The 12,165-nt window shown below is 46.3% G+C and overlaps 1 protein-coding gene across 1 annotated transcript in view; it reads left to right on the top strand.

Moving 5' to 3' along the window:
• Nucleotides 1-12,165, top strand: part of LOC137645461 (myoneurin-like) — a 153,451-nt gene that overhangs the window by 29,636 nt on the left and 111,650 nt on the right. The window contains exon 3 of the mRNA XM_068378266.1: nt 1,000-1,153. Coding sequence (XP_068234367.1) covers nt 1,000-1,153 — 154 coding nt within the window. The remainder of the gene's footprint in view (nt 1-999; nt 1,154-12,165) is intronic.

Below are 12,165 nucleotides of genomic sequence, written 5' to 3'. Positions count from 1 at the left end.
GGCGTTCAAGGAAAAGTACTTTGTAGCACAGGTATTGCAAGCGGGCGTGTGGAAGTGTCAGATGACTTTCACTACCCACTACTTGCAAAACGTAACCCACATGAACATTGATACGTTCTTCATTGGTCATGTGGTGGCTGCACAGCAAGTTGTCCAAAACACCTCAAGCTCCTTGATTGACAAGTAGCAGAGGTTGAGGGCTGAGATTACCCAGGTTAGTCTGGGGTGAATGATGAGTAAGAATGACTGGCTTCCTTCTTCCTTTCACCTTCTTCCCCCTGGGGAACTCAGCACCACGGTACTCAGCACAGCTAACCTCACCTCTTTGCAGGTAATATACATTTTGTTTGGTTATACTAAGTATAGAAATAATACTTGTTACTTCCCCAATACCCCTGATAGGGAAGTTACAGTATTGGGTAGATTCTAAGGACTCTTATATCCCTATTTTAAAAACCAGCCGCATTGTTAGTATCACAAACACACAGCTTATGCAGGCCGGTAATTGTGCATAGCGCAAGATTTTAGCGAGGTTACATATCGAAGGAGAGAGAACTCCGGGTCAAATTCCAAGGCCCGTTGGTGAGGCCTTCCTCCCTCTTAAGAAGTAAGTTCCCCTATAAATAGCAGAGGGTTTGTATTTGTGTTGGAACAAATGACAAATTTGTAAGTAATTTGTATTTTTCCTGTCCCCCAAAAAGTCCTGCCAGAAAGCAAAGTTGTTACTCATCCCAGGTGTGTTAGTGAGCGGAGTAGCCGGCTACCCTCACCTGCTAACTAGCGGTTGGGGTGGTTATCCCTTGCTAAAATTATCACTGCTTGTCTTTCAGCTTTGCCTAAAGTGTGCCCCAATAAATAGGTCCAGGTTTGTATGTTAGGAAAAATACAAATTACTTACAAATTTGTCATTTTTTATAGATTTTGATGTACTATATTTGTTTTTATTTGAACTGACTTCTACTATTTCTGTATTATTACTATTGACCTTTTAAATTCAAGGTATTCTCAAAAGTGCTCTGTCGACGGTGCTTTAAGCTTCTTGATGAACTTGATAGTATTCAGCAGCGTTCAGCAGTCATAAAAAGCAACATCGAAGGATGGTACAACCGCACTCTTCTAAAGAGACTTAATGTCTCACAGCCCTCTGTAATTGGTGAGAAAGTAACTAAGTCTCTTGATTAGTTTTTGGATGTGGGATATATTATACCAAACTAGCAATTTAGTGTTTTAAGCTTGACTGTACGATATTTATTTTGAGTAATACAAAGGGGCTAAGTTGTTGCACAAAATAGTAAAGTTCTAAAGTAAATAAATACCAGTAGATATACAAAACTGCAAATTTCCTCCCAACATATCAAAGTGTACCAACCGTGTGTCACACGATTGTACATAGTTCATTTTGTGTATATATTATGCTTGTATCTTCGCTCTTCCCTCGCACTAAAAAGAACCTGAATAAACATGCCTGTTTTTCTCACTGGTAACGGTGTCGATTTTGAACATGAAATTTCTTGTTGCATTGAGCTTTTGTATATAAAGGAGAGTGTTCTATAATAAACTCGCTCAGTTGCTTTCATCCTGTCTTTGAGTCATAACCTTCTCTCGGCCCGTCACATTGGTGACCCTGGAAGTCGACTCGCTCCTCCTGCCTTCCACCATCCCCCCCCCTCGCCCCTCCATCGTTGGTACTATGGCGGAGTCTACGGAAGTTATTGCTGCGACTCCCCCCATTGAAACTTTCATCATTCGCCAGCGGAGAGGCATTTCCTTGGTTTCAGCGCACAGAAGTCCAGTTTCGCATCAAGAGCGTGACTCACTCAACCACCAAAGCAGATTATGTTCTCTCGGCGATACCTGAGGACACCTTCCCGGAAATATCCGACTGGCTTTGTGAACAAGGAGACACCCCAATAGCGTATGATGCCCTCAAAACATACCTTCTGCAGCAGTACTCGCCGTCGCCAGCCACCCATATAGCAAAGCTTTTTCAGCTCTCACAACAACCGTTGGGGGACCAAAGGGCTTCGCTCGCCCTCAGGGAAATGACCAGTATCGCTCCCCAGCAACCTGCCGCAGACGGCTCTCCTCTTGAGGTGAACCTACTTCGTGACCTATGGATACGCCGTTTACCTGGACCTATACGCGCTGCCATACCCGATGTCGATAGTTTACCCATAAAGGACTTGATTACCAAAGCCGACGCCCTTATGGACAGCCACTTCAAGACCTCTATCATCGCCTCCACCCCTGACGAAGAGGACGCCTATTCAACGTCATCGAAGCTGACATGAATGCCATAGGACATGTGCGCCTACCCCTTGACATGCTGAAGCGGTGACAAAGCCACCCCCCACCCACTACTCGCTTGCAACCCAACCAACGACTTATACAGCCACTTACTACGTCCCATCCGCCGCAGTTTTGCTACTACCACTTCCGATTTGGGGCAACCGTGAAGAAATGTGCCAAGGATTGTCAGTGGCCAAAAAACGTGTAAGTAGGCCATCGCTCGTGGCGGTGGCCTCCCGTGTTTCTAATCTTTTCTTTTTACCTGATGCAGGAATGGGCGTACGATTTTTGGTAGACACGGGTGCTTGTCATTCTCTTCTGCCAAGGCAACTCTTCAGGACACGACGTAGTCTGTCTACGTCTGCCGACGTCGGCTTGGTAGCTGCCAACAGATCTGCGATACCCACCTACGGTTACGAGAACCTCACATTATCGTTCAGAAACGGTAAATTTAATTGGAAGTTTCTCTTTGCTGACGTCACGTTGCCAATCCTCGGTGCGAATTTCCTCTCTCATTTCCACCTTCTGGTCGATGTCGCCCACCGACGATTGGTCAACGCAGACTCGTACTTGTCGACATTCCTGCAACCTGCCCCCTCCAACCTCGCTCTCTACATCAGCGCACCCACAGATGCCTACGCCCACCTCCTCACGTCGTTCTCGGAAGTTTTCTGTCCAGAAATTTGCCAAACGCTCACGGCTCTTGCCAAGCATGGTATTTATCACCATATCAAGACGGCGGGAGCCCCAGTCTTTGCAAAATTCAGACGTCTGGCACCAGAACGATTGGCAGCTGCCAAACAGACGTTCGCCGAAATGGTGAAAATGGGCCTTTGCCAAAAGGCCTCCAGCCCATGGTCGTCACCCGTACACATTGTTCTGAAGAAAGACGGCTCCCTCCATCCGTGCGGGGATTACAGGCGCCTGAACATGCAAACAGAACCGGATCAGTACCTCCTCCCAAACATTGCCGACGTGACCCCCTACCTGCACAAAGCGAAGGTTTTCTCTACGCTCGACCTCCTGATGGGGTATTATCAGGTGCCTATGAACCCAGAAGACATCCCCAAGACTGCCATCACCACTCTGTTTGGTACACCTTCAATTACTCCTGTTTTGGCCTTCGTAATGCTGGGGCCACGTTTCAACGTCTCATGGATGGTATGTTAGGGGACCTCCCCTTCTGTGTATGTTATGTGGACGGCATACTTGTGTTCTCCTCCTCAAAAGAGGAACACCTCCATCACCTGCGCATCGTGCTCGACCGCCTGCAACAAAACGGCCTTGTAGTCTGGTACGACAAGTGTATCTTTGGTGCCAACGAAGTGTCGTTCTTAGGGCACCGCATCACTCATGAAGGAGTCCATCCCCTCCCTGAGAAGATAGCAGCCGTTCAGGACTTCCCTGCGCCCTCGACCGTCAAAGCTCTGCAGGAATTCTTGGGCATGATCAACTATTATCACCATTTTCTGCCAGCCATTGCCGCCACTCTTGCTCCCCTCTACGCCTCCCTCAAGGGCAAGCCAAAGGACCTGAAGTGGGGTCCCCTTCAAGAAGTGGCCCTTTGCAATGCAAAGAAGGCCCTATCATCTGCTGGGGCTCTCACTTTTCCTATCCCACATGCCCCTCTCCTTCTCTCCACCGATGCCAGCGACGTCGCTATTAGTGCAATACTTGAACAGGTGGTCAACAGCTCGCCCTGCCCATTGGCCTTCTTCAGCAGAAAACTGTCCAAGGCGGAAGTGGGGTATTCTACCTTCGATCGCGAATATATGGCGGTGCACTTGGCTGTCCATCACTTTCGCCATTTCTTAGAAGGTACGCCCTTCCTCATTCGCACAGACCACATGCCTCTGGTGCATGCCTTCACTCGACAGTGACGCCTGGTCCGCCCGTCAACGCCGACATCTCTCCGCTGTGGCTGAATACAATTGCACCCTTCAATACGTCCCTGGGAAAATGAATCCCGTTGCCGATGCCCCTGTCAAGAAACGCGTTGGCTGCCGTTCAACTGGGATTGGATTACAACGCCCTGGCTGAAGCCCAACGACAGGATCCAGAGTACAGTGATACCTCGGTACTCGACCATAATCCGTTCGAGATCCGTGTTCGACCTCCGATTTGTTCGAGTACCGAATTTTTTTTCCCCATAAGAAATAATGGTATATATTCTATTCCGTTCCCAAGCACTCGAACAGGCCCAAAATATTAATAAAACGTGTACCTAAACAACAATAATTATCTAAATGTGTATGAAATTGGTCAGAAAATCCTATAAAACAATTTTAAACCATTTACTGTACTAAAATAAAACAATTTTAAACCATTTTCTGTACTGTAGTGAACATACCTTTGAGCAGCGGTTCGATGGCATACAGGGATGGATGTGGAGAGGATGGAAGGGGGAGGTTACTGCTTGGAAGGAGAGTCCCCTTCCATGATGTGGCGGGGTAGTTCTCCTTCAGGAGTTGTTTCTCTCTCCAATGAAAGGGTGGGCAGATCTATTTCAGGGGTTTCTTCTCTTCTTTGTCTCTTCTTTGGAGGAGAAACAGGCTTTGATGTAGCAGCTTTCTTTTCTTTTGTGAAAAACTGGTCTATTGTTAATTGTTTCTTCCTCCTCTGCAGTATTCTTCGAAAATGATGAATACCTGTTCTATTACGAATACCTGTTCTATTACGAAACTTTTCAAACCAACCCCTGCTCGCTTTAAATGTAAATGAATCACTTTCACTGGTACTCGGACTTTTCTTCACTAATTCTTCATAGATATGCAACGCTTTTTCACAAATGAACGCTTCACTAACACTTTCCCCGGCCAACTGTTTTTCTTTAATAAATATTAAAAGCAACTTTTCCATCTCCTCAATCACTTGTGGCCTTTGCTTAGTTACCGCCGTAAATCCCGTTGCAACATTCGCCTTCTTAATCATTTCTTTATGCTTTAAAAACGTAGAAATGGTCGACTTCGCCATTCCGTATTCTACCGCTAAATCGGACACTCGTACACCATTCTCATATTTCGCTATAATTTCCTTCTTCAACTCGATCGTTGTTCGCACTGTTTTCCTCTTCTCCTTCCCCTTAACACTCATTACTTTCTTGGGACTCATTATGAAAGCTAAAAAAGCAATTAAAAGCACTGAAAATCACTAAATCACAACGAATGCTGATCGCGCGTTGTCTGAGTGACGCTCTCGAGAGAACTGATGCTTCCCGAACAAGCGAGAGTGGCCGAGATGGCGCGATCATCACAAAGCCCATGCGGTCGTCACGTGTTCGGCTGGTCGAGTACCGAATTTTTGGTCGAGCACCGCAGCAAAAATTTCTCGAAAATTTTGGTCGAACTCCGAATTGTTCGAGTATAGAGTCGTTCGACTACCGAGGTATCACTGTATCAAGGATGTAGGACATCCTGCACGTCCCTCTGTTGGGAAGACTTCCCCCTCGAAGACTCCAACACCACCCTTCTCTGTGACGTCAGTAGTGATAGACTGGGACCTTGGATTCCTGCTCCCATGCCCCGGCAGGTGTTTGATTTCATTCACGGCCTTTCACATCCCTCGTGCCGTTCTACTGCACAGCTGCTGAACACGAAGTTCATTTGGCACGGCATTTTTAAGGATGCTAAGGATTGGGTCTGCGCCTGTACTTCTTGCCAAACTTCCAAAGTACATCGACATACGGATTCAGGAGTGGGCACCTTTCCTCAACCTTAGCGTCGTTTTACACACATTCACGTCGACGTTGTAGGCCCCCTACCCACATCACAAGGACATCGTTACCTGTTTACTGTCATGGACTGCTCCACTCGTTGGCCTGAAGCCATTCCCATGGAAACTGCAACGTCTGCACATCTACCTTACTCTCAGGATGGATTGCAAGATTTGGTATCCCTGAGCATATTACTTCTGACAGGGGTACCACTTTCACCTCTCAATTGGGGACATCATTAGCGAATCTCCTGAGCATTACCCTACATCAGACAACGACCTACAACCCCGCTGCCAATGGAATGGTTGAACGTTTTCATCGCACCCTCAAAGCAGCTTTGATGTCCCGCTGCAAGGATTCCAACTGGTTTACTCAGCTTCCCTGGGTCTTCTGGGACTAAGGACCACTCCTAAAGATGCCCCCGACATCTCGGCAGCTGAAATGGTGTATGGCTCCCCTTTGGTCATCCCTGCTGAATATTTTCCTTCTACAACCTCCTCCGACGATCTCCAGCGCATATGTCACGTCGTGGGAAAATTTACTCCATGCCGCCAGACTTACAAGCCCCCAGCGAAGTATCACATACCGACAGACTTGCACTCTGCAACGCACGTCTTCATGCGCAACGACACTAGCAAGCCACCGCTAACGCCCCCTTACACGGGCCCTTTCCTTGTGATCCGACGCAGTCCGAAAGTATTCCTACTAAACATTCGTGGCAAAGAAGACTGGGTCTCCATTGATCGTGTAAATCCTGCTTATCTCCTGCCAGATGACCCGCCTACAGTTCGCCTCTCTAGATCAGGGCGCCCTATTTAACATGTACAGTATGTCATTTTTAGGGGGGAGCCATGTTACCAACCGTGTGTCACACGATAGTACGTAGTTCATTTTGTGTGTATATTATGCTTGTATCTTTGCTCTTCCCTCACACTAAAAAGAACCTGAAAAGACATGTCTGTGTTTTGGGCTCAAGCCATGTCGTCCTGATGGAAGGTTCCTATAAGTAGCTTTCTAAGGGATATTTGCTACAGTGATATTCCCAGAGAATTTACCTTTAGGTATCCAGAATTCTAACTCTTGGCGTGAATATCCTTAAAATTTTTCATAAGGATATCGTATTAAGTAGGGGACGTATATCTTGATACAACACATAGCAATCTTCACCCTGAATAGCATTTGCACTTCGAGGGGAAAGTGGCAAAAAATAGAAGGGGAGCCATTATCAAGGTACCCTTCCTCCCGTACTACTATTGAGTATCTAGGTGGCGCTGTATCCAAGATGGTGCCTTATTCCTATTGTTGTAGCTGTTTCGCACGGTGGTTTTCCCTGTAGCTCTATCGTTTATGCTCGTTATTTTGGATTTATCATGCAATTTCCAGTCCCTTCTACCTCTGGAAAGTTGAGTATTTGATCTTTACAGTGTATAATTTTTAGCTCCTGCCTCACAGTGAAATTAGAGTAATTTTAAGAGTTGAAGCTTCGCCTTCACCAGAGGCGCCATAGGCGCTGTCGTTCATAACGCATCTGTTATTTAGTTAGCTGAACGACTTTTCCGGCTATAATAGCATGAATATTTATGAAGCTATTCAATTAAATATTTACTAGGAAGTTATATATTATGTCGGTTGTATTCTTTAGAGTTTCAGCTATTTAGGTAACCGAACCTCGCTCGCGCTAGGCTTCTTAGCCTATGCGCTTCAGTTTACTTTCATGCATGATATAGAACGACATTCCTAGTTGTAATAGCATTAGAATATGAAGCTATTTAGGCAATTAATACTTGTAAAGATATACTGATTGCATATATTTCCTCTTCCTTTTCAATTGTATACGTTTAGAGTTTTGGCGATATAGGTAACCGAATCTCGCCTGGCGCTAGGCTAACTAGCCTAGGCGCTTCAGTATACTTTCATACATGCTCCCTGTTTACCCTCGTGTGTCGGTTTATCAATTCATATGGAGATAGTATCTCCTAGAATTATCATATAAATTGATACTCGTCTCCTGCGGAGATTTAAGGGTATTCCCTCCTTCCCTCTGAGTGTCGGCATTGGCGACAACCCTATCTTGGTCCTGCCATAGAGTAGAGAAGGCTAGTGTTTTCTGTCTCTTACCCTTGCTGCCAGATGGCCGGCTTTGAGTTTTCGACAGAACCTGAGAGTATTCAGTCTTTGCTGGTGGCCGAGCAGCAGGGTGAGTAGTCACTCCCCTGCCGGTCTTCTGCTGCCGGCATAGAAGGCTATGCCTCCCTAGGCCGCACTTGAAGTGGTTGTATTATGATGCCGCCACCTTCTCCCCTGCGGTCTGGAAGACTAGTCCTACGTTGGCAGACCCTAGGCTGAAGAATAGACATTCCTCTGCCGCCAAGGATGGCGCCGACACAAACGTTGTTTCTCGCCTATTGAGAGGCGGCGGCAATTCGGCCGCCTCCTCCTAACACGGTTTTGGCAGACCCTAGGCTGAAGAATAGATATTCTTCTGCTGCCTAGGACGGCGCCAATATTGAAACAGTTTCTCATTTGTGTGGGAAGACTGCAACCTTATCGCTTTCTTCCACACTTTATATAGGACCCTTTTCCCTGTCCCCCTCTGTCTTTTAGCGATGGCCTAGCCATCGCAACCCTGTGGCTGTCGTCCTACAATCTTCCCGCTTACCGGGTAGGTTGCGGGGCCGGCCGGGCTCCTACATAAGCAGTCACCTAATCTCTCAGTCTTCCCTTTTGGACACGTGGCTCCGGGAAAGGCTGTGTCGGTTGTGACGGCTGCCGGTGGGAGACCCCTGTTCTGTAGAGAGTTCCTCAGTCCTCTCTTGGACTGCCATCCACATACTCGAGGCCAGGAGTGACCGGCAGCGGTTTTGTGGTTGGATGGAAGCTTGAATGATTCATTCTCCCCTTCCATTTGAGCTCTCATTCTGGAGGAGGGCAGTAAGATTATATTCTTACACCCTTAATAATTGTTAACAAACATTTAATAAGACAGTCCTTCACTTCATGCTTTCTCTTTCTCTATCAGCTAGTCCCACCAGGTACTTACCCAGTTGACGAAAGCCGGCTGGACCGGTGCTGTCAGGTATAAATCCAGGTGGCGGGATCCTGCCGCTAGGGGTTAGCCTAGTTGCCGGCTAAACTACAGTATAGGATTATACAGTAGCCAGTATATTTGCAGTATAGATTATACTGCAGACAGAAAACTATAGTATATTGTTATACAGTAGTTTTTTGGGCTCAGGCCATGTCATCCTGATGGAAGGTTCCTATAAGTAGCTTCCTAAGGGATATTTGACTACAGTGATATTCCCAGAGAATTTACCTTTAGGTCTCCAGAATTCTAACTCCTGGCACGAATATCATTAAAATTTCTCTTAAGGATATCGCATAATATCAGGGGACGTATATCTTGATACGACACATAGCAATCTTCACCCTGAGTAGCGTTTTCGCTTTGAGGGGGAAAGTGGTAAAATTTGAAGGGGAGCCAATATCAAGGTTACCCTTCCTCCCTTACTACTACGAGTATCTAGATGGCGCTTTACGTCACCCCCACTCTTATTCCTATAAGTGTAGCGGTATCGCTCAGTGATTTTCCCTGTTATCTCTCTCGTTACGCTTTGGCTTTTTACGGATATCATGCAATCTCCAGCCTCTTCTGTCTCTGGAAAGTTGAGTATTTGATCTTTACAATGTATAAATTTTAGCTCCTGCCTCACAATGAAATTACGTTAAATTAAGTGATGGAGCTTCGCCTTAACCGGAGGCGCCATGGGCGCTGTCATTCATAACCTATTAGTTATTTAGTTAGCCTGAACGACTTTCCTGGTGTTAATAGCATGAATTTTTACGAGGCTATTCAGTCTTCATTGCTAGGAAAGTTATTTATATTATACCGATTGTATTCTTGATAGTTTCGGCTATTTAGGTAACCAAACCTTGCTCGTGCTAGGCTTTCTAGCCTATGCATTTTAGTTCACTTTCATGCATGATATAATAGACATTCCTAATGTAATAGCAATTACAAATGAAGCTATTTAGGCAATTTATACGTGTAAGATATATTGATTGCATATATATTCCTTTTCCTCTGCGATTGTATATGAGAGTGTTTCGGCAATTAAGGTAGTCGAATCTCACCTGCCACTAGGCTAGTAGCCTAGTGGCTTTAGTATACTTTCATACATGTTCCCGGTTTACCCTCGCGTATTATTTTATCAATTCAGGCGGAGATAGATATCTCCTAGAATTATTATATAAACTGATACTCGTTTCCAGTGGAGATTTAAGGGTAATCGCTCCTTCCCTCTGAGTGCAGCCTTAAGCTACAACTCTAGCTTAGTCTGGCCATCGAGTAGACACTCCGGCTTGACTGGGCTAGTGTTTTCTGTCTCTCCCCTTGGCTGGCAGATAGCAGGCTATGGGTTTCGGTCAGAACCTCAGACTAGATAGTCTTTTGCCGGCGGCAGGCCGGCAGGGGGAATAGTCATTCCCCTGCTGGACTAAGCTGCCAGCATAGGAGGCTAGACCTCCCTAGGCCACACTTGAAGTGTTTGTATGATGCCGCCACCTCCCTGCAGTCTAGAAGACAAGTCCTGTGCTTGCAGACCCTAGGCTGAAGAATAGACACACTTCTGCCGCCTAGGATGGCGCCGGCACTGAACTATATTGGCAGACCCTAGGTTGGAGAATAGATATTCTTTTGCTGCCTAGGACGGCGCCGATATTGAGTTTCTTCATAGTGTGGTAGGACCGGCAACCCAGCCGGCTCCTTCCACACCTCATACAGGACCCTTTTCCCTACCCCATCTGTCTTTTAGTGATGGGCTAGCTATCGCAACCCTTTGGCCGTCGTCCTACAATCTCACTGCTTGCCGGCGGGTTGTGGGGCCGGCCGGGGCTCCTACATGCAGCTACTTAGTCGCTCAGCCTTCCCTTGTGGACTTCAGGCTCCTGGAAAAGCTGGGCCAGCTGCTGGTGGGAGACCCCTATACTGTAGAGTGTTCTTCATTCCTCTCTTGGACTGCCATCCACATACCAGTGGCCGGCAGTGACCGGCAATGGTTTGTGTTTGGGTGGAAGCCTGAATGATACATTCTCCCCCTTCCATTTGAACCCTCCTTCTGGAGGAAGGCAGTAAGATTAAGTACTTACACCCTTATTTATTGTTAATACACATTTAATAAGGTACCCTTCACTCCTTACTTCTCTATCGGCCAGTGCCGCCGGGTACTAACTAACCTACCGGGTCGATGCCACCGGCCACTACCCCAGCCAGCAAGGCGCCAGCTGGACCGGTGTGCCGTCTCGCTTGCTGGACTGTGCCACCAGGTGCTAGCCTAGCCGGTAACATGCCGGCTAAAACTATAGTATATGATTATACTGTAGCCAGTATATTTGCAGTATAGATCATACAGCAGACAGAAAACTATAGTATAAATTATACAGTAGTCATTTTCCAACATACCCTGTGTATCCTTGCACAGTCTATTGTTGAGACCAATTAGATATGGAAAGAAAAGGTTTCTTCCAACATACTGATAGAGTGATAGGTGATCAGTTACTATTTACCCACATTATTAAAACCTTTGGAAAGTCAGTGTTAAGTTACACTTATCTATCCTTACAGGTTAGAATTCTTCCTCTGGGTTTCCTAAATAGGAAAACTCTAGGTTTTAATTATGGGGTAGGTTGCAGCAATTGGCTGAACAGGAAACAAGTATGCGTCTTTCCTAATTCCTTTCTAGCTTGTCTATCCTAAGCTATATGCAAAAATATTAATAATAATATTTTATATAGTTTGTCAGGTGAGATGAACAATCTCGTACTCATTTATTTTTCCTCTCTTTACAGGAGGATCATCCCAAGTGCCTTAGAGTCTTTTGCAACGTGAGGAGCAGGGACTTCTGTGGCCATGAAGAATGCAGGGCTCATTCTCTCTGCTCCATCTCCAAGGGACCTCTGAAGTACTGGGACCCCCAGGACTGTAATGTTTGTGAGGCCTTGGTTACTGAGGTTTTTGATGACCCCAAGACAGCGGAGTCAAGGGATTAAGCACGAAGTAAGCTGCGCAGATGGGTTTGTGGCTTTCAAAAGAATGCCACGGGACCTTACCTTCCGAATGAACGGATGCGCGCCTTTCTGTTCCCTAAGGCGGGTGCGGAAGCTGT

Source organism: Palaemon carinicauda, chromosome 8 (genome assembly GCF_036898095.1).
Source record: "Palaemon carinicauda isolate YSFRI2023 chromosome 8, ASM3689809v2, whole genome shotgun sequence".
Taxonomy (NCBI): Eukaryota; Metazoa; Arthropoda; class Malacostraca; order Decapoda; family Palaemonidae; genus Palaemon; species Palaemon carinicauda.
This window is presented reverse-complemented; position numbering and strand designations above follow the sequence as displayed.